The sequence below is a fragment of the Parus major genome, chromosome 5 (genome assembly GCF_001522545.3).
Source record: "Parus major isolate Abel chromosome 5, Parus_major1.1, whole genome shotgun sequence".
Lineage (NCBI taxonomy): Eukaryota > Metazoa > Chordata > Aves > Passeriformes > Paridae > Parus > Parus major.
In genome coordinates this window covers 6,748,894-6,770,427 of record NC_031774.1, presented here as the reverse complement: position 1 = coordinate 6,770,427, position 21,534 = coordinate 6,748,894, and the positions used below count along the sequence as shown (strand labels likewise).

Here is a 21,534-nt window from a genome sequence, read left to right as displayed (position 1 = left end):
GGTGTAACCTAATAATGAGTCTCTTTTTCTCCCTCTCTTTTCCTTCTCCCATTTTTCTCCCTCCTTACATCTCTCCTCCAACACATTTTCCTTCCGCTTTGTCTTCGGTTTCCCCATTTTTGTCTTTTCCTTCCCATTATCTTCCATATCCTCTTTCATTCCCCGTCCTCCTGGTCATCTTCCCACTTTCCTGTTCTCCCTGTTTCCCTGCACTGTCCTGTAGCTCCTTTGCTGTACCCACTGCCTGTCTCCTGGCCCTCTTTCGGCATGGGGGTCCCGGAATTCCGGTCGCTCTGTGTCCACGGTATGTGACTGTTTCATTATTTCATTATTTAATTCCTTTGTCCTTTCTCTTGATTTCTTTTCTTTTCCCTGCACCACGGAAGACCAAGAAGCTGAAAACAGAGAAAGGGATGTGAGAGTTCCAGTGAGATTCCAGGAGGAAGGGTTATTGGATCTTGTCAGGGGAGGGAAATTAGGAGTAGGAGATGGAAAAATCAATTAATTAAAGGTTAAATAAAGAAATTGCATCCTTCAGGGAGAGCAGGAGTGAGATAAAGCTGTGTGAGGAAAAGGGATGAGGCAGTGGAGGAACATGAGGAATAAGGATTGGATTTAGACTGGGATGAAGGTGAAGCCTCCAGAGGCTTGTGCCCATATTCCCTTTGGGAGACTGGCATTGAGTCTCTTTTCATCTGAAAAAGAAATCCCTCTAATTATACAAATCTGGGGGATGACAAAGTGTTTTTTTAATTCCTCTAAATGAGTGAAGCTCCATTAATCCCACAGAAACCTGGAGTGATGCTCAGGGACAGGTAAGACATGGACACAGGTGTCCAGAAGTGCTCCTTGTGCTGCAGACCTGGGAGAAGGATTCCCTCCCTTTCCCATCTCCCCTACCCTCAGGAGATGCCTGTGGTGTCCTCAGCTCAGGTCTTGGATAGCTGCAGTGAAACACCTGGAATTCCATGGGATGAACTGGGGGGGTTGTGTGGATTGTGTGTGTTTCTAAGGAGCAAGGGGAGGAACAGTCTGTCTTCAAGGGATAAGAGGCACATTCCTTAGGGAATGGCGAGAGTTTGGAGTCTGTTGATTCCCAAGCACCTTAAAATTCCACCTGGAGACTCCTGATGGGAGTGAAATCTGCCATGTACACCCTGTTCCAGCATGTTCCAGGAGGGTTGCTGGTGTCCTCTGAACCGTTTGTGACTTTTCCCTGCCAGACATGGAACTGCCACATGATTCCCTATGGAATTTCTGAGCTCTCCTTGCTGTCTTCATGGCTCTTGTGCCTTTCTCCTGCTTTTCCCAGATCACTCTGTTCTCTTCCACATCTCCACTTGCTCCATGTCCCTCTTCCTGTCCTCCTGCTGCAGACGCTTTTCTCCCCACCTACAAGTGACCCCATTGTCCACATCCAGGAGGTTTCCAGCATCTTTTCCTGCATTCCAGGTCAAGCCAGAACATTGACAAGACGCAGACAGTGCGATCCACGGCCGCATCCAACGGAGCCAGCCACAGGACCCCCCCAGAGCACGGTGGGTGATGGATTGAGATGACTCTGGTTTCATGGAAGGGCTGCAGGACACCAGGTGCTGCTCCTGTTCCATCCCTTGACTTATTCCCTGTGTCCCTGCAGTCCCAGATGAGACACATGGAGCAGCCCTTGGCATTCCCAGTCACGGTGTGCTGGCCTGTTTCAGCCCTCCCTGTTTTTCCACGTGCTGCTCTGCTGCTCCCACTGACATCTCCTCTGTTGTCCCCTTGGAGACCAGCCCTGCCCATGCCACCAACCGGACAGGTGAGGCCCAGCCTGGATTCCCAGAAATGCTGGGACATCTCCAAGGTTTGTGTCACCTCGTGTCCTCTGCCCTGCTCCTTATGAGGTCTCCTCAGTCTCCTCCAGGATGAACAATTCCAGCTCTCTCTCCCCTCCAGATCCCTCTTCATCCTCATTCCACTCCTTTGGAAGCTCTCTAAGAGATGATACCCTTTCTATCCTTATCCTTGGATATATCCTTTATATCCTCTGCCCATGTGGTGCAGTTTGGATCCTGTTGCCAGGGGGATGTGGGGGCTGGAAAGGATTTGGAACTTCCTACGTTGCCAGCAAAAGGTCATGGGAAGCTACACCAGGCACAGCTCACCTGAGCAGCCCTACCTTGAGGTCTGACCTCATTCCCTCCTCATTCCATCACCAGCTCCTTCAGGCACAGAGGGAATGGAAGCATAGAATCCTGGAATGCTTTGAGTCAGAAGGGACTTTAAAGTCCATCTGGTTCCACCCCTGCCATGGGCAGGGACACCTCCAACTATCCCAGGTTGCTCCAAGCCCCTTCCAATCTGGCCATGGACACTTCCACGGATGGGGCAGCCACAGCTTCTCTGAGCAACCTGGGAAGCATCAGGAGGTGACATGGGGACAGGGTGATCCCAGTGCTGCCATCCTCTCTCTGCCTCTCAGCACAACCTTCTCTCCCATTTTTCCACAGACCAAAGCCAGCCCTCCCTCCTGCCAGTGACAAATATCAAAGCCAAATCCAGGGGCATCACCGGGAAATCCACCTCCTACACCAAGTGGCCAAAGACTCCTGACAGGTCTCAGAGCTTCGGCAGCCCCAATGCCAGCCCCTCCTCCCCCTTCTCCCACATCCAGGGCAAATCCAAGTACATCTCCAACCTCTCGCTCTCCCGCAGCAACTCCCGGCAGCAGCGCAGCCTCCGGCAGCCGGTGAGCGAGCGGCCCCGCACGGAACAGCCCAGCATGGATGGTACGTGGATCCCATCTTCTTTCCCTTCCAGCTCTTGGGATTTTCCACCATTTGCTCTTCCTAAACATACTGTTCTCTCCCCAGCAGGGCCAAGCCCGGTGCTGCAGTCCATCCGGATCCTGGAGATCAACCTGGCTATCCGTTCCCAGTACTGCGCCGCTGCCGACGCCTGCAGGTGAGCGGGAAGGGCTGGCTGGTGGCTCCTCGGTGGCACTTCGGTGGCAGCAGTACTGTGGGAGCAGCAAATAGGAAAATCTGGGAATTTTTCCAAGATTTTTTGGAGTGTTTCATCGTGCCATCACCACGTGCTGCTCCATGGGAAGAGGAGCTGGCGCTCCCAGCTTTTCCTCAGGGGTTGTGTTTGGTGGTGGGCTCGTCCTTGGGACATTGGGAAGTTCTCCCCTCTTGAGTTCTCAGTCCGCCACGGGTTTTGGGTCCTGTCCCAGCCTTCCCACAGCCTGGTGCCATCTAATGCTCTCTGTGTGTTCCCAGGACTGGGAATTTCAGCTACCGCATCCCTGTGAGCCAGCAGACAGCTGTGAACACCAACCTGACCCTGGAGATGAAGTGAGTGCCCATGGATTATGTCCCTTGGGAGCCCCTGGAGTGGCTGATGTGGCTGTGGTGTCTCTGTAGGAAAGGGACACATGTTCCCACTTCCAGGCTCTCATGCTGTCCTCTCTTCCCAGCTCCTCCTCCGCTGTGTCCATCTCCCTTTGTGGGCTGGTCTCCAGTGATCCCTGCCAGGGTGCTGTGAGTGGGAACAGCTCCACTGACTCCACAGATGCACAGGTAGGGAGAAGGGGACAGCTCACAAAATATACATGGAATCACTGAGGCTGGAAAAGTCCAACCATTCCCCTAGCACTGCCAAGGCCACCATGTCCCCAAGTGCCACATCCACACAGCTTTTAAATCCCTCTGGGAATAAGGACTCCACCGCTGTCCTGGGCAGCACTTCCCATGAAGGAATTTTCCCTAATATCAAACTTACACCTCCCCTGGCACAGCTTGAGGCTGTTTCCTCTCATCCTGTCCTTTGTTCCCTGGGAGCAGAACCTGATCCCACCTGGCTGCCCTCTCCTGTCAGGGAGTTATGCCAAGCCAGAAGGTCCTCCTGGAGCCTCCTTTTTTCCAGGCTGAGCCTCCCCAGCTCCCAGAGCCCTTCCTTATCCCACTTGTGCTCCAGGAAACACCCATGGAGGTCACTTGACAGCACGAGGCTGTGGATTTCCTCACAGATCTGGCCTGAAGAACATCCCCAAGCTCATCCCTGATCTCATCCCAGCTCTTGCCCTTCCTTCCCCAGGACACCACGCACCGCTGGCCTCTGGTGATGCTGTCCTTCCGCGAGTTTTCCTACCACTTCCGAGTGGCGCAGCCGGTGAGTGCCCGCCGCTTGTCCAGGGCCACATGGAGGGAGAGGAATGTGGGATTTAGGAAATCTGGGAAATGCAGGTTTAGGATCAGGAGCTTCCCACGGTTCTGTGGGTGGTGGGAGGATGATCTGTCCCTACCCCAGCCCATAATCCAGGCAGAATTCCGCCCTTGGAGTCGCACCCCTCTCTAAGCTGCTTTTCCCTTTCCCAGGGCCGAGCTGACTGCGACACTTCCCTGGAGCAGCTGGGACACCTCTTCACTGACTATTACTTCCAGTTCTACTGGCTCTGTGAGTGAGTCCTGGCAGCACCAGTGCCCTCTGCTCGGAGACAGGAGGGGAACTGGTGCCACTGGGAGCCTCCCGAATTCCCTGCTCCACTGGCCCCCAGCCCCACCTCATCCCCGTGTCCTGCGGCAGCTCCGGAGCTGGAATGGTGATGGCTGGAGACGCTGAAGCTCAGCACATACAGGACCTAAAAGCCACCACCAGCCCCGTGGTGGCTCCTGGGGGGACCTCGCACCGATTCCCAGCATCCCACATCCCTCTCCTTCCCTTATGGGAACATTTGTGTCCTCCATCACTTCCCCCTCCCCTTCCAACACTGGATTTGGAAGCATCACACTGGACTGAGCATTGGATGGCTCTGCCAGATCTCAGAGGGATGCTCCTTCCATGGACAGGAGCCCCATCCCGGTGCTCTCAGTTGTCCCACATCACTTCTTCACAACACTGGAATTGCTTCAACACTGGAGCTCTTTCCAAGAGCCAAATGCTGGAGTTTGGCCTGGAAAGGATGGCTGGACCTACTGGAAGTCGTACACTGGAGTTGCTGTTCCTTCTGCTTGGCCCAGGGCCACTTCCCAGAGACTCCTGGACCTGCCAGTGGGCAAGTTCCTCTAGGAACAACCAGAGAAGGAGCAGCTTCGACATCATACCCCCTCTTCTTTGTGCTCTTACATCCCATATCCATGTGGGATATCCAGGTCTAAATGGATAAACCCCCCACTCAAGCTGCTGCTGAGGCCATGCCACACCTGGGGACACCTGTCCCCAGGCCAGGGATAACACATGACAGGGATTTACCCACATTAAGTGTGGTGGGATCCATTTTTATCCACTTGGAAGTGGCATGTGCGGAGCTGCCTGGTCGGCTCTGGAGCCTGTGCCAACCTCTGCCCAGATGTGCAGCACTGGCAAAGCCTGGAGTGCCCTGCAGAGCAAGGCTGAGTCCCTGGGAACACCAGGATCTGTGTCCAGGTGGGACCTCTGCCTCGGGAGAGGGGTGGTGTTCTCCCTAAAGTTGGGATGGCAGCAGCTGCAGGCTGTCCCTGCCCTCACAGAGTTGCACTGGAGGGATTTGGGATATTTTACTGTTACAAGCCCTTAACTTGCTAAACTACTGAATTCTTGTGGGATTTAAGCTGTAAAAAAATAGGAATTTCCTTCTGGCCCCATTGAGCCACGTGTGTCCTGTGGGAAAGCCAAGTGGCTCCCTGTGCTTCCTCCTCCCCATCCTGCTCCTTGTGCTACAAAGGAGTTGTCTGCATTCCTGGAGGCTCAGCCACCTCCAGGTTATTCCAAGATGGATTTCCCTGAGGAAACAAGTGAGGGGGGAATGCCACATGCTGATCATTTTAAAGCTGCTCTGGGAAAACAAAGGTGGATTTTATCCAGGTAAAGTGATGGATGGTTCCTGGGCACGTCTGGTTTTATCTCACATCATCCCCCTCCTGAGCTTATCCGAGCAAAGCAGCCCCAAAATTCCTGGTGATGTCACTTGAATTTGGCATCTGCCTTCAAAAACGTTTTGTAGGCAGGTTTCAAGGCCTGGAAATGCTGAATTATAGTTACTAAAATCCACTGAATCCTGGGAAGCAGGGAATAGTGGGTGAGCAGGGAATTCCTAGCAGCCAAGCAGTTGGAAAACTCAGTTTTGGGAAGCTCAGTGGGACGACAGGATGCCCCAAGCAGGGGGGCTTCATGCTCAGCAGGATTCTCTGTTTTTCCCTGGAATTGGGAAGAAAACACCTGGATGTAGCTGAGTGCTCTTCCTTCCACCTGCCTTGAGCGGTTTTTCCTGGTTTTAAGCTGGGAAGTGACTTCCTTGGCAGGTTTATTGTCCCCTTGGCAATCAGTGGCCCAGGCTGGCATGTCTTTCCTCAGGTGAGTGATGCTGAGCTGGGATAAAAGCCCTTGGAAGAGGAAACAGGGAATGTTGGGGGGCCAGAGCCAGCAATCACCCCCACTCAGCCAAGACACCCCAGTGCATCCCACCCCGCTCCTGGGGGAAGGAATCAATCAGTGGTGGCCCAGGAGGAGTTGGGATCTCTCAGGTGTCCCCAGGACACTCAGCCATGGGATTTAGGGAGCTCCCCAACAAACCAAGTGCCTGAGGGCTTGGAAACATCTCTAGTGCCTTTTTCCCTATGGAACAACCCAAGGGAACAGTGTTTTCCCATATATATTCCCAAATGCTGCCTCAGAAATGGTGCCCAGGTTTAACTGGGATGTGGCAATTCCTGGAGTGCCAAAGCCAGCCCTACCCACGTGGAGCTGGCAGCAATCCCTGGGATCAGGAGAGGACAGGGATTCAAGGATGAAGTTTTTAGTGTCAGTAGTACCTTATGTCTTAAAGTGGCACAGGTTGCCCAGAGAAGTTTTGGATGTTCTATTCCTGGAAGTGTTCCAGGACAGTTTGGATGGGTTTGGAGCTGCCTGGACTAGTGGGACTGAATGGGCTTTAAGGCCCTTTCCCACCCAATTCCAGGATTCCATTATAAAAATCATCCACCAGCTGCTTCCCAGCGAGGCAGCAACGAGAGCTCCAAAGGGGTTCAGAATTATAAAATGCAAGAGTCATGGAATTGCTTCCAGGCCTGTAGAAACATCTGTCTGCGTGGATTTCCCCCCCCCAAAATGCATCTCTGCCCCTTCCCTGTCCCAAATCAGTACCAAGAGAGTTCACAATCAGGCCTTTCCCTGCGTGGGATGGAGGGAATTCTGAGCCGACCTCTCCAGCTTGGGGAAATCCCTCCCTATCCAGCGGCAAAGAGACATTCCCGGCAGAAATGGAAGAAAAAAGGGTGGAGAACGAGGCTGTTTGGGAGTTGTTTCAAAAGCAAATTCCCAACTCTTCTGTCCTACTGTTGGAGCTTAAAGCCTGTAAATAGAGACTATGGCACCACTGGAAGAATTAAGGAAAAAAACACCACGTAAAGCACTAATTTTGTTGGTTTAAATGTTGCTGCCACAGCTTTAATCACTGTATTTTGCCAGCCAGTTTGTAGAGTTGCATTTGTAGCAGGTTATTATTGATTCCTGGTTTTTATTTGTGGGGAACAAGCGTGGTTTCCCTCTTTTCTTCCTGATTTATATTTATATTTTGCTGAATTTGAGAGCTGAGTCTCTGGATTCCCTGGATTTATTTTTTTTTGTTTTGTTTTGTTTTGCTTATTTAGACTTTGTTTTATGCTGGAGGTAAATGTGCCCATATGAATAAAATATATAAATACTGCTTTGTATCCAAGGATGCCTCCTGGTGTTTTCCTCCCTTTCTAGGGAATAACTCAGGTGAGTGGCTATAGAACTGCCCATGGGATGGAGGAAATTCCTGGTCTTTAGTCAGCAGAAGCTTCTGGATATGCCCAGTCATGGATCTTTGGAATGGAGGTAAAAAGGAGAAAGGAAGGAGGAAAACGAAGAAGGGGAAAGACATTAGGAAGGGAAAATGAAGGAAGGAGGAAAAATTAAGAAAATAAAAAGGAAAAAGAAAGGTTAAATGGGCATAGGAAATAAGAAAAAGAAAGCAGAAGGACAAAGAAAGGAGGAAGAAGAAAAAAGAAGGGAAAAAGGAGAAAGGAAGAGCGCAAAAGAGGAGAAGGGAAGGAAAAAGAAAGGAAGAGGAAAACCTGCCTCTGACCTCTCATTGCTCATGTCAGAGGACAGGCTCAGATCCAGAAAGATCCAAAAGTCCACAGAAGGAAATTTGGGCTTGAATTTGTGATTTGGAAGTGGAATGGTTTGAAAGCTGGGCTAAAATTCCAATCTGCCTCTTAAAGACACATAAATCAATTCCTTGTTTCTAGGTCAGGCAGTTAATTCAGGAATTAATGAAGGGCACATCCAGCACCACAAAACTCCTGATTAGGGATGAGAACAGCATAACATTTCCAAAAGAAAGGGTGAGGGGATGTGATGACAAAGGAGGCTGAGGGATTAAAAGCAGATTTAGGATTTATTTTGCACAGCCTGGCTGCATCCGGACACAAGGTGGCACTGGAACACTTGTGACCACGCACAGCACAGAAATCTGGGATAACAGTGAGCACATCCCAAAGTACCTGGATCTTGTGCCAATATGAAGAGAGAAATGCTAAGGGGGGACCTTTTCACTCTCTACAACTCCATGACAGGAGGGTGCAGCCAGGTAGGACTGGTCATTTCTCCCAAGGATAGTGACAGGACAAGAGGAAACAGCTTCAAGATGCACCAGGGGAGGTTTAGGTTGGGCATTAGGAAGAATTCCTTCATGGAAAGGGTTTTAGAGCACTGGAACAGGCTTCAGAGGTGGAGCCCCCATCCACGGAGGGATTTAAAAGCTGTGACACTTGGGGACACAGGTTAGTGGTGGCCTTGGCAGTGCTGGAGGAATGGTTGGACTGGATGATCCTAAAGGGCTTTTCCAGCCTTAGACTCTCCATAATTCTATCTAAGCCCTTTGAAAAAGACAGGTTAAAAAAAAACAAACCAAAACCAAACCAGCAGTCTCCAGGCAGGTGTGTCACAGAGCCACTTTTATTCACCTGTGGATCACTGCCCGTCACAGACCACACCTGCTACAGGCGTTTTCTCGTTGAAATAAAAAAGAAATATAAAAAGAGCTTCCCCGAGTCCCCCATCCAGGCCCCCGGGGGGTTCAGACGTAGATCCCGACCCAGAGCAGCAGGAAGAGGACGCCGAAGCCCATGAAGAGCGAGGCCACCAGCGAGATCAGCAGCTCCTTGTAGATGTCCCGGGTGTACTTGGTGGATGTCACCTCGTAGCTGCCAGGCCGGGGGTTAAGGTGGTAACAGAGGCACAACAAGGCGAGGGGACCCCCACCCGCTCCCCTGGCCCCGGGAATTAGGGCGATAATCCAGGAGTGGAAGGCACAGCAAGGGGACAGCACGCCCCGCCCGCTCAACCGCGGGGATACACGAAGAACCAGGCGGTGAAGAACATGCCGATGGCCAGCAGCACCACGGTGAGGTGCGGGAACACGGCCGGGTTCACCGGGCTCGTGTATCTGCTCATCGCCTCCAGCTCCTGCGGGGACACGGCGGTGTTCAGCGGGGCCGGGCCCCCTGTGGCAAACCCCGGTTCCCCCCATCCCCACCCTCACCATGTCGCCGGTCCCTGCTGCGACACGTCGGCTCCGCTCCCGCCGCCACACGTCCGGCCTCCTCCGCCGCCGGAAGTGGAAGTGAGGACGGGAAGGAGGCGCGGCGAGCGCGAGCCGCTTCCCCATTGGCTGGCGGCGGCTCCCGGCGAGCACGGCGGCGGAGCGCGGGAGCGGCGGAGGCGCGAGCGGCCGGGTAATGGCGGCTGAGGGAGAGGGGAGATCTGAGGGGAAACCTGAGGGGAAACGGGGGCTCTGAGACGCTAATGGCGCTGAGGAAGAGCGGGGATCTGAGGGGAAACGGGGGCTCTGAGGCGCTAATGGCGGCTGAGGAAGAGCGGGGATCTGAGGGGAAACGGAGGCTCTGAGGCGCTAATGGCGGCTGAGGAAGAGCGGGGATCTGAGGGGAAACGGAGGCTCTGAGGGGGAGGGAAGCGAGGTTGCTGGGAAATAAGAGCTGATGGGGAGGTGATGGGGTCTGGATGGTTGTAATGGTGGAGATAATCAAATTTACGGGAGAGGGATTGGGATGGGAGGGGCAGAGGTTGGGAGGGTAGAAATGATGAGCCGGGAGGGGCGTGGTGAGGGATAAGGTGGCCTGAGGCAAGACTCGGGATAGCGGCTGCCAGTAGAGGCCACAGCCCTTGGAGTGATGGTTCGCAGGGGAAGCACTGCCCTCTTTGCTTCCCCCCACCTCGGTGGCCGAGCATTCCTCATGCAGAGCCTGATCTCAACATCCCCTTTTTCCTTTCCCCAGGATGGGAATCCATGGCTTGGCCAAGCTTATTGCCGACGTGGCTCCCGCGGCCATCCGGGAGAACGACATCAAGTCCTACTTTGGCCGGAAAGTGGCCATCGATGCCTCCATGAGCATCTACCAGTTCCTGATCGCTGTGCGGCAGGGAGCCGACGTGCTCCAGAATGAGGATGGGGAGACCACCAGCCACCTCATGGGAATGTTCTACCGCACCATCCGCATGGTGGAGAACGGCATCAAGCCAGTGTACGTGTTTGATGGGAAGCCCCCGCAGCTGAAGTCCGGGGAGCTGGCCAAGCGCACGGAGCGCCGAGCCGAGGCAGAGAAGCACCTGCAGGAAGCGCAGGAAGCAGGGGAGGAGGAGAACATTGAGAAGTACAGCAAGAGGCTGGTCAAGGTGACCCCGCAGCACACGCAGGAGTGCAAGAAGCTGCTGACGCTGATGGGCATTCCCTACGTGGAGGCACCCGGAGAGGCAGAGGCCAGCTGTGCCGCCCTGGTGAAGGCTGGGAAGGTTTATGCCGCCGCCACAGAGGACATGGATTGCCTCACCTTCGGCAGCCCCGTTCTGATGCGGCACCTCACAGCCAGTGAGACCAAGAAACTGCCCATCCAGGAGTTCCACCTGAACCGGATCCTGCAGGATCTGCAGCTGACCTGGGAGCAGTTTGTGGACCTGTGCATCCTGCTGGGCTGCGACTACTGCGCCAGCATCCGCGGCATCGGGCCGAAGCGCGCTGTGGAGCTCATCCGGGAGCACAAATCCATCGAGAAGATCGTGCAGCAGCTCGACACCAAGAAATACCCCCTGCCCGAGAACTGGCTGCACAGGGAGGCCCAGAAGCTCTTCCTGGAGCCCGATGTGATTGATCCCGACACCGTGGAGCTGAAGTGGAGCGAGCCAGACGAGGAGCAGCTGGTGCAGTTCATGTGCGGGGAGAAGCAGTTCAACGAGGAGCGCATCCGCAACGGCGTTAAGAGGCTGAGCAAGAGCCGCCAGGGAAGCACCCAGGGCCGGCTCGACGACTTCTTCAAGGTCACCGGATCCATCACCTCGGCCAAGCGCAAGGAACCGGAGCCCAAGGGAGCAGCCAAGAAGAAAACCAAGACCAACTCCAAGCCCAATGGCACCTCAGCCACAAAGACTAAAAAGGCAAAATAACCGGATTGGGCGCCTGTAGACCTCTGGGATTGGGTTTTTGGGGGGGCTTAACGAAGCATTTTAGACTAATGAGAGTTGTGTGTCAGTGCTGCATGTTAGTGCTGGGAAGGAACGGATGAGGCCAGCAGAGTGGAACAGTTTCTGGGCACAAACACACCCAGATCTCAGAATTCCAAAGCTGAACAGCCGCAGAGCAGATTCAGGATAAAGTAGATTTTAGCCTGATCTCATCCATCCCAGAAAAGGTAGATGCAAGCAGAAACTAGAAAGATAGGAGTGGAAGGCAAGCTGGAATTGGGAAGGAGGCTTCAATTAAGGAGGTAAAATTCTCCCTTTAACAAGAGTTCATTAAGGTTTTTCCTTCCCTTTTCGTGGTCACTCTTCTTATTTAAAACCCAGTTGTGATCTGAATTTCAGCAATGTCCTGGCCCACTTTTAGAGCGTAATCCAAGGAAAGCTGAGCCCAGACTTCAGCTCTCCCGGCCTGAAATTTGCTTAGAAATGCTTAAAAATAAAAATATCCATAAGCCTAGAACTGCAGCCTCTTCAGTCCCTGAATTCCAGAGGCATTTTTCTGTGTTGTACACACTTACAGGTCCCAGGATGGGAATTAAAACAATTTACTTTTTATTTTATTCTGTATTTTCTATAGTTTTTTGCTTGTCAGAGCCACAGGATGGGTTTTGTTTTCAGAATAAAATTTGAACACAAAGACACTGTTTCTCCAGAGAAGTGTCTTAAGCCATGTTTTTAAATGAAAATCCCAGTTTTAGAGGGAACTCCATTACAGCCAACAAACCAAACACAGTCTGAAGCACAAGAAATTCCAATTTTGAGCTCTTTGGATGCTTCACAGACATGAAAAATCTGTGAGTCAGCTCTTTGCTCATTTGGAAAATAAGAAGCTGGCTTGTTTTGTTGGAAAATTAATATTAAATATTTATTATCCATTAATCTTGCTAAAATTGGGATTTATGTTTCCTTGCTGTGGTGGATTCACTTGCATGTTTCAATCCATAATTGTTTTTCTCACCAGAAGTTTTAAAATTAAGTATTCCTCTTTTATCTCCAAATACCGCCATAGGTACAGGAATGGTTTTGTGGCAGAGGGATAAAAAATTATTTTAAAATAATAATATCTGGAAATAAGTCTGGGAAATTTACCAGTTCTAAAAGCTGCTTTTCCACCACCCTCTCCCTACCTGGTACTTTGTGGTATTTCACTCCATTTTTCTTCCATTTCTCATTCCAAACAGATTCCTACTGCCTCTGACAATGATATCATTATTAATGAATTTCAGTTCCACTCTTTATCCCGGGAGCAAGGGCTGTGGGAAGCTCGGGACCCATCAGAGGGGGCAAGGGGGTTTGGGGCTCTCAGGTGTGGGTGGTCTCCCAATGGGAAGAGTGGAATACTTTTCCACCTTTTCCCCTTTTCCACCTCTTAGTTCAAATTAAATGGATTTTCGACTCCTTTATTCCAGTTTTCTGGCTGACTCAGCCATGACCCATGTATTACCCACAGCATTCCCATCCTGAGTCCAAACCCAACACGTGCCAGCTCCTGGGAAGAAAGGAACCCTATCCCAGTGGAAAGTAGAACAGTGGGAGCTCTCACACAGCTTTTGAGGAAACACCGAATTTATCCAGCACAGAGAATGCTACAGTGTTCCCACTGCTGCCATGGGCTGCATCCTGAGCCGTGACAGCCATCTCCCCAGAGCGCCCTTGAAAAGGGGGTGTTCCCGTTCCCGCTGGAGCCTCTTGTCCAGCACTGCCTGGAGGGTTTTCTCTGGCACTGCTGCAGTGTCCTGGGAGCCATGCTTTGGGCACCAGCAGCTCAGGGACACTTTCTGCCGTGCCACTTGCTGCTGGGAATGCTTTGCTGGAATTGCTTGGGCTCCCAGTTGTATTTCCAGGCTTTTCCTATCCGTGGGTATCTGGTGAGTTCTGTGCATAGCCACAGCTCCAAGGCAGCAGGGAGACCTGTCCATGTGGGCTTCTCCATCTGGAGTCCAGCAGATCTCATGGAGGCTCTGGCAGGGATGGAGACCTTTGCTATAAATATCCCAGGTGTGAAGATCTCCCTCGTCCTTCATAGCCAACTCCAGGGAGCATCCTGGACATGGGAACAGCTGCCTTTGCTGCTGGAGCCTCTTGTCCAGCAGTGTGCGGAGAGTCTGCCCAGATGGCTCTGCCGCAGGATCCTGGGAGCCATGGATTGGGCACCGGTGGCTCCAGGACACTTCCACTTGCTTCTTGGAAGGAACGGGCCAGGTTCCAGTTGGAGCACAACACGGGTCACAGAGGGTCTGGATGGAAATGGAGGAGCCTTTCCGAGGGATGGACATTCTTGGAAGGGGGCAGGATCTCAACCGGCGTCGAGTTCTGCGGAGGACTGAGCATTTTCCAGCGGCAGATGTTTTCCAATGGATCAGGGATCTTGGGGGTGGGCTCCTGCAGGGCTGGGGACTCCCAGAGAAGCAGGAGGAGGCACAGCAGGGCAGGTGGCCTCGCTCCAGCAGCTGCCCCAGGTCCTCCCACAACAGCTGCCACATCTCCGAGTCCTGCGGGAAGGACACCCCGGGCCACAGCGGCGTCACCAGGTCCTGCAGCTCCCGGGCCGCTGTCGCACAGGGGGCACAGCCGGGGCCGCAGCCGCAGGGGATGTACAGGGGGCTCCCGGGAGCAGCCGGGCCGTGGGGAGGGGTCTCCTCAGCTGGGGGGGAACCGGGAGCCTCTGGAGTCGCTCGGCTGCGCCGGGACCCTCTGGCCCGGCCTCTGAGGCGCTTCCGTTCCTTCCAAATGCTGGTGGCCAGCAGGACGGCTGTACTGGCCACCAGCAGGACAAGCAGGGGGAGCAGGAAACTCATGGCTTCATCCATGTCCCATCTTGGCCACACTGGAAGCCGGGGGGGTGTGGCACATGTCCTGTAGAGACACGGTGCTGATGTCACAGTGCTGTGGATGGGACACCTGTGTGACGTCACAGCCCCGCCTTACCCTGGTGCTCACAGCCCCAGAGCACACCAGTGGTTCCAGGAGTGAGGGGCTCCATGTGGATACTGCTGGCCCTCTGGAGCAGAACAGATGGAAGGATTCTCAGCAAAGGTAGGACACAGTGATGATGAGGAGGATGATGGCCTCACTTCCTGGCTGATGGAGCCAGGGACATGGCTTGTCTCCAAGGAATTGGGTGAAGCTGTACTTGCACTGTGTGGTGCTGGGGACGAGAAGGAGAGTAGCTGAGCTCATGGAATTCAAAAGGGATGTGAGCTGTGTTTTCTCCCAGGCACAGACACACACACACACACACACACACACAGAAGGACATGCTGGAATGGAACTTTATTGCTCCCTGGAGGGGTCCAGGGTGTCTTGGTGGCATCAGTAGGTGCTGAAGACAGCCTGGATGTGCTCTCAGTTTTTTTGCTTGTAGGTACCAACCCCTGCAGCAGAGGGATGTGTGAGGCTGGGACATGGAGACCCCCAAGCACAGCCCCTTGTGCCCCACATCCCCCAGGTGTCCACCTTTCTGGAGGGGACTCCAGCAGTTGAAGAACTGCCAGTAGGTCCTTTCAGTTTTGTTGCCAGCCAGCCCATGGATGGAGGTCACATAGGGACCCCAGGATGTCTGCTCCATCTGGAAGCTGCCGGCAAAGGGAGTGGGCTCAGAGCTGGGTGGGGGGATGCAAACACTTCCCATTCTCTCCCACCCTCTTGCTCTCACCAAAAGACGTCAGGTTTCTCATTCCTTGCCACCTTCATCATGAAGAGCAGCGTGGAGTTATCTGGGACACACACCGAGGTGGAGTAGTGGAAGTAATTCTTCCGTGTGTTGGTGATGGAGAACTGCACCGTGATGGAAGCTGTGGGCAGGGAGAGGGTCAGGGTGGGCACCTGGCACAGGGCAGGAGTGTCATCCCCACGGGTCGGCTTCAGGTTGGAACCCTGATTGTCCCCAGCACTGGAGACAGGAACAGCTGTTGGCTTGGGGACATTCTGTTGGTGGCAGCTCAGCCCTGCCTACCTGCATTCAGGTATGACTTGCCCACGAGGGAAGGCAGCACCTGGGCTATGGCCATGGGCTGTTTGTAGTCCTGATTGTAGACCACGCTGAAGGCTTGGGCACAGTTCCACTTCTGAGGGGCGTAAAACTCACTTGACATCTCCACAGCCTGTGGAGGAGGTGGAAAGTGTCACGAGCAACCAGGGAGTGGAGCTGTGACCCCACAGCCCCTCTCCATACCTGCAGGGCCAGCCCCATGCTGTAGATATCCCTAATCATGCCATTTCTCCTCTCTTGCTCATCTAGGAAATCATTGTTCACCACCTTTAGTGCGTCATGGATCAGATCCTGCTTGTCTGTGTGGTTGTAGGTGCACACCAGCTCCAGTACCGCCATGGCCCGGGTGTCTGTGGGATCCCAGTGTCACTGCCAGCAGCCTGGAGACACTGGGAGCAGAGTGGGCACAGCGGGGCTAGAGGGTTCCCTTACCCACACAGGGGGAGCTCTTGGGGTTCAGCAACTCCTTGGCCACGGCCTCAACTGCATCTTGGTTGTTGTATTCCTTCACCAGGCACAGGGCCAGGATGGCCAGGCTCTCTCCATACTAGGTGATCACTGCAAGATAAAGAGGGGTGAGCTGATGTGGTGCAGCAAGGGTGACTCCCCCCTAGTTCCCCCAATCCTTCCCTCATGTCCCTGTGTACTGTTTTTGCTTATCTCACCGTTCATTTTCTGCTTCAGGATAGGAATCAGGTTGAGGGTCTTCCCCAATGGCATGGACACGCCAGGGGTCCTGACAGGAGGACAGGAGGGTGAGGACATGCAGAGCCATCTGTCCCGATGTCATGTCTGTGGGGACAAGAGGACACAGTGGTGGGATGGGACATGGCATCCTGAGAGCTGGCGGTGCCGAGCCTGGAGTACGGGGTCTGCTGGGATCAGGTGCACCCCCTCCCTACCCTGGGTTCTCCTCCTCTCCTTTCCCCACCTGTCTGGGCTCTCTCCACTGCGTTCTTCTTTATCTCCCGGAGCAGCCACCTGTGGACGTGGCCATGGGTGGCTCCAGCCAGGTTCATGGCCAGCAGGATGCTGGGGTTCGGTGGCTCGTCAAACTTGACAGATTCCTCTATGCGCTGCAGCAGCTTCTGGACCAGGTGGTGGTGGGTGACTGTAGCCTGGCACCCCTCTGCCACCGAGGGCAGGTCAGCAGGAGCCCTGTGTGTCACCCACTTGTCCCCCTGCAGTGTCACCGGTCTGTCTGCAGTGCCACTGCAGGAGGACTGGCACTCACCCCAGCCCTGTGTGACCATGGCACTTGCAGGGCCAGCAGGACCCCGATGCTGTAAGCCATGCCGGGCATCCTCTGTCCACAGGAGAGCTGATCCACTCAGGGCAGCAGAGTCCCGTGGGCACTCATCTCTCCAGCTGTGCCCCCTGCTTTTATCTGCTCCTGGCTCCATCCTGTGGTCACCTGCCCACCCACACCCACTGTGCTGCTGCCACACACAGTGCCAGCTTATCTGTGTGGTCATGGAAGGACCTGGAGGGTGGCACTGTCGCTGTGGGTTGAGTCAGACAGGATGGCTCCTGTCTGACCGGTGTGATGTCTGGGATAAGACCACATGTCCTGGAGATGATAGAAGGGTGTGGGTGCTGGTTTTTGGGTTGTTAGGAAGAGTTTGGATCCCGTCCCTCACAGCTCCTTCTAGAGATGGTGTCTGTGGAACCGTAGAATGGTTTGGGTGAGAAGGGTCCATCTGGGAGTAGGTCCAGACTGAAGGTCTGGCTGTGCAAGGCCCAGTGGGAGTTGGGAATGGGGCTGGCTGGAAAGCTGTTGGGACCCAGCTGGGAGGTGCTGGTGACTCCTGGCCAGAGATGGACTCACAGAATTGGGATTAGAATCAGCTGCAACCCCAGGCCACCAGCTGCGGATTTCCGGGGAGAAATACAACTGGTGGCCTGAGGCTGATGCTAATTGGGATTGTTATAATCAGAGATAATTGCATCTGATTAATGCCATGAGAGCATGTGTGGGGATCAGAATAGGTTGGAGTGAAGCACAGGAATGTGGCCGGAGGAACAAATCCGTGGCTGCTGGGGAAAGGTTTTGCTGATGTCCAGTGGAGAATTGATTCAATGGAGTTTGAGAGGCTGTGTTTGTGTGTGATGCTGGGGAAGAGAAGGGGAGGAGCTGAGCTCATGGAATTAAGCAGGAATGAATTCCAAAGGGATGTGAGCTGTGTTTTCTCCCAGGCACAGACACACACACACACACACAGAAGGACATGCTGGAATGGAACTTTATTGCTCCCTGGAGGGGTCCAGGGTGTCTTGGTGGCATCAGTAGGTGCTGAAGACAGCCTGGATGTGCTCCCCGTCGTGTGGTTTGTAGGTTCCAACCCCTGTGGCACAAGGATGAGTGAGGCTGGGACATGGAGACCCCCACCACAGGCTCCTCCCCACTCCCAGGCCTGGGCCCCTGCCCCACCTTCATCGAGGGCATCCCCAGCACTGAGAAATTGCCAGTAGGTCCTGTCATCCGTGCTGCCAGCCAGCCCATGGATGGAGGTCACATAGGGACCCCAGGATGTCTGTTCTGTTTGGAAGCTGCAGGAGAGTTGAGGAGGCTCAGACCTGAGTGGGGAAATGCCAAATCCCACCCCCAAAGCCACTCTGGATCTCACCTAAATATTTGGGGGTTCTCCTCTTCTGCCACCTCCATCACCTCGAGAAGAGTGGAGCCACTTGGGACTGTCACTGTGGTTGAGTAGTGGAAGTGTTTTCCTTGGAGCTTGTTGGTGATGGAGTAAGTCACCTGGATGGGGGCTGTGCAGGGAGAGAGCGGCAGGGTGGTCACCTGGCACACCCCCTGCGGGCACAGGCTGGGAACATCATCCCTGCAGGGTCTGGAGGACTCCAGGTGGGATCAGCGTACCTCTGGGAACACCGTGTGTCCCCAGCATTGGAGACAGGGACAACTGTCGGCTTGGGGACATATCCTGGGTGGCAGCGCAGTCCAGGCCAGCCACATCCAGGTAGGACTTGCCCACCAGGGCTGGCAGCACCTGGGCGATGGCCATGGGCTGCTGGTAGTCGTGGGCAAACACCACAGAGAAGGCCTGGGCACAGTCCCACTTCCGTGGGGCATAAAACTTCCTTGTGGCCTCCAGCACCTGTGGAGCGGGTGGAAGGTGGAATGACACATCGGGGAAGGAGACCAGGTGGCCGTGACACCACACTCCCCTGGCACCTCTCCTACCTGCAGGGCCAGCCCCATGCTGTAGATATTTCCAATCATGCCACTCCCTTTCTCCTGCTCATCCAGGAAGCTGTTGCTCACTGTCCAAAGTGCCTCCTGGAGCAGATCCCGCACGTCCTGGAGCTCCACATAGTTGTAGACGCAGGCCAGTGCCAGTGCCACCACGGCCCGGGTGTCTGTGGGATCCCGGAGTCACCACCAAGGCTTGGGATAGACCCCAGGAGTGGGAATGTGGGAGCAGAGGGGTTCCTTACCCACGGAGAGGTGGCTCTCAGGGCTCAGCACCTGCTTGGCCAGGGCCACCGATGGCCCCTGAGCACCACCCGCGTCAGCCAGGCACAGGGCCAGGGTGTCCAGGCCCACACTGTACAGGGTAGTTTTGGGAATCCCCTCGGCCTCTGAAAGCAAGGAGTGGCAAGATGACAGGGTGTGGGGACAGTGACACCCCTAAGGCCCCTAAATCCCAACAAACCCAGTTCAGCCATCTCCTCATCTGTTTTCTGCTGCAGAACATGGATCAGGTTGAGGGTCTGCTCCAGGGCATGGACATGCTGCGGATCCTGGCAGGAGGAGAGGAGGGCAAGGACGTGCAGAGCCACCTGTCCCGATGTCATGTCTGTGGGGACAAGAGGGCAGCTGGGCTGTGCTGAGCTGGGCACCACAAATACTGGCAGAAACCTAGTCCCTGAGGAGCTAGTGCATTCCCTCCTTTCCCTCCATACCTTTCTGGGCTCTTCTCACTGCCTCCTCCTTGAGCTCTTGGAGCAGCCACTTGTGGATGGGACCATCACTGTCCCCCCCAGCCAGGTTCATGGCCAGCAGGACACTGGGATTTGCTGCCTCCTCGAAATTCACAGATCCCTCCAAACGCTGGAGCAGCTGGGAAACCATGTCCTGTGGGGCCACTGGAAGGAGAGGAGAGGTCACCAGGATCCTGTGTCATATCCATATTCTCTTCTGGTTCTCCATGTTTGACTGGCACTCACCACAGCTCTCGGTGGCCGTGCAGCCCACCAGGGCCAGCAGGACCCCGATGCCCAAAGCCATGCCAAACATCCTCCGAGAGCCAGCTGACCCACTCAGGGTGGTAGAGTCCTGTGGGAATTCAGCTCTCTGGGCGTCCTCTCTGCTTTTAGCTGTTCCCAATGTCCTTCTCCAGTCACCTGCCCTCCCACAGCTGCGCTGGCTCTGCCAAGCACCACTGGCTTATCTGTGTGTCCAGTGGGGGAGGAGGGGCAGTGATTTTCCATTTGGGATCACTGGGGACCACTTGGACCACTTCAGTATCCATGAGGCTGTGATGTTGTATGGGATTCATCCCAGTATGTCCCAGGAGGAACCATCTCAATCTTCCACCCAAAGTCTTGGAAGCCTGAGAAGCTCCGTTGCTGGCTGGGCATTCTCCAGCTGTATCCCGCTTGGACTTTTCCAGGAAATTCCAGCTCTGATAATCTAACTTCAGTACTAAGAAAAATGGTTGAGAAGGTCATACTGGACCCTGCTGGGAAAGCAATTCAAGGACAATGCCTGCATCAGGCACAGGCAGTTCAGGATAAGGGAGAGAAATTCCCGTCTAACTGGTTTCTTATCCTGCTGCCATACAGTCACCCAGCCCAGAGGTGATGGGAAGACAGAGCCTGTTCATTTCTGGAATTGTAGTCTGAGTTTTGTCCCTGTCCCTCACAGACTGCTTCTGGAGGTGTCCTGTAACAGGGGAACAGCTAGTCTGTTCCTAAAAGGAGGAGGGGTTTGCCTACAGAGAGCCAATCCCTGACAAAAGCATAAGCAAGCTGCTATTGGTCAGTGAGCTGGGTGGTAACCAAATCACAGCCAATCAGGTTTGAATGCGGAGTCTTTTTGAATAGCCCACATAAAGAGCTGTGCACACCAATAAGCGCTCTCTGTTGCCTGAATCTTGGCACGTTGTGTCCTGTCTCCCTCTCCCCTGACCACGACATATGGTGACCTCTGACATGAAGATGGTAACTAAGCCGTGAGAAAACAAAGGAGATGGAGTGACAGAGAGGAGCAGCTGGGAGCTGTGAGGAAAATACAGTCTAGAGAGCTGTGTGAAAGAAAATCCAGAGAGTTATCAGCCAGAGAGCTGTTACAGCCAGAGCTGCAAAGAGAACAGCCGGAGCTGTGTGAGGGAAAAAACAGCCTACAGAGCTGTGTGCAGGAGATAGCCAAAGAGCTACCAACAGCCGAGGAGCTGTGACCATCTAGAAGAGGACATAAAAGGGTGAGCTACTGCTGGGACATGGGTAGTACAATTTCTGCAGAAGATCGAGCTATAGTGAATATTTGGAATTTGATTTTAAGTAAAAGAGGGGTTGAGAATGATAAAAAGGCTCTAGAGACTTTATTGCAGTTTTATAGGATCCAGGATGTAGAAATCACCACAGATGCTGCCTTTAATGTTAAAATCTGGGAAAAAGTCAGCTGATTGCTATTTGACTTCGCTTCTAGAGGCAACAAAATTGCTGAGTGTTTTAACTACCTGGAGAACTTTAATGGATATGTTAAAATTGATAAAATACGAAAAAAACTGCAAAAGCAGCTTCTAAGAAGCCTATGCCAGTCGCCCAAGATGGCAGACACCACATGGTGCCAGCGTCACTCACCCAAGATGGCAGACACCACATGGCGCCAGAGTCACTCACCCAAGATGGCAGACACCACATGGCGCCAGAGTCACTCACCCGAGATGGCAGACACCACATGGCACTGGAGTCACTCACCCAAGATGGCAGATACCACATGGTGCCAGAGTTACTCACCCAAGATGGCAGACACCACATGGCGCCAGAGTCACTCA

At 53.9% G+C, this 21,534-nt stretch overlaps 4 protein-coding genes across 9 annotated transcripts in view; 2 read left to right on the top strand and 2 right to left on the bottom strand.

The window, feature by feature from the left end:
- The window catches only part of MYRF (myelin regulatory factor), a 44,177-nt gene extending 36,499 nt beyond the window's left edge, over window positions 1–7,678 (top strand). Inside the window, exons 19-28 of one of the 5 annotated variants that reach the window (XM_033515051.1) lie at window positions 224–304; window positions 1,453–1,538; window positions 1,640–1,801; window positions 2,493–2,598; window positions 2,698–2,771; window positions 2,859–2,946; window positions 3,264–3,338; window positions 3,461–3,563; window positions 4,081–4,155; window positions 4,362–7,678. In XM_033515051.1, coding sequence (XP_033370942.1) covers window positions 224–304; window positions 1,453–1,538; window positions 1,640–1,801; window positions 2,493–2,598; window positions 2,698–2,771; window positions 2,859–2,946; window positions 3,264–3,338; window positions 3,461–3,563; window positions 4,081–4,155; window positions 4,362–4,448 — 937 coding nt within the window. In that variant the 3' untranslated portion in view covers window positions 4,449–7,678. Of the gene's footprint in view, window positions 1–223; window positions 305–1,452; window positions 1,539–1,639; window positions 1,802–2,492; window positions 2,772–2,855; window positions 2,947–3,263; window positions 3,339–3,460; window positions 3,564–4,080; window positions 4,156–4,361 lie in introns of all 5 variants that reach the window. The other 4 variants (XM_033515050.1, XM_033515048.1, XM_033515047.1 and 1 more) reach the window with 4 other exon arrangements.
- A 1,238-nt stretch (window positions 7,679–8,916) lies between these two features.
- On the bottom strand, window positions 8,917–9,673 carry TMEM258 (transmembrane protein 258). The gene is made up of 3 exons (XM_015631761.2): window positions 9,533–9,673; window positions 9,347–9,456; window positions 8,917–9,194 (listed from the first exon to the last, which is right to left on the bottom strand). Exons 1-3 carry the CDS (start codon window positions 9,656–9,658, stop codon window positions 9,068–9,070), a joined length of 363 nt encoding a protein of 120 aa, XP_015487247.2. The 5' UTR covers window positions 9,659–9,673; the 3' UTR covers window positions 8,917–9,067.
- FEN1 (flap structure-specific endonuclease 1) lies at window positions 9,654–12,177 on the top strand. Its single transcript, XM_015631759.3, has 2 exons — window positions 9,654–9,725; window positions 10,287–12,177. The coding sequence occupies exon 2, from the start codon at window positions 10,288–10,290 to the stop codon at window positions 11,446–11,448; it is 1,161 nt and encodes a 386-aa protein (XP_015487245.1). The 5' UTR covers window positions 9,654–9,725; window position 10,287; the 3' UTR covers window positions 11,449–12,177.
- Window positions 12,178–14,777: 2,600 nt separating this feature from the next.
- Window positions 14,778–19,883, bottom strand: LOC107206175 (cobalamin binding intrinsic factor-like). Of its 2 annotated transcripts, XM_015631758.3 has the most exons (10): window positions 19,703–19,883; window positions 19,439–19,621; window positions 19,189–19,332; window positions 18,971–19,114; window positions 18,717–18,892; window positions 18,393–18,630; window positions 18,142–18,283; window positions 17,946–18,064; window positions 17,819–17,859; window positions 14,778–14,856 (listed from the first exon to the last, which is right to left on the bottom strand). In XM_015631758.3, exons 1-10 carry the CDS (start codon window positions 19,770–19,772, stop codon window positions 14,836–14,838), a joined length of 1,278 nt encoding a protein of 425 aa, XP_015487244.1. In that variant the 5' UTR covers window positions 19,773–19,883; the 3' UTR covers window positions 14,778–14,835. The 2 variants fall into 2 exon arrangements, with proteins under 2 accessions (XP_015487244.1, XP_015487243.1); XM_015631757.3 differs by lacking the exon at window positions 14,778–14,856 and having other exon boundaries at window positions 17,740–17,859; window positions 19,703–19,882.
- Between the last annotated feature and the right edge of the window lie 1,651 nt (window positions 19,884–21,534).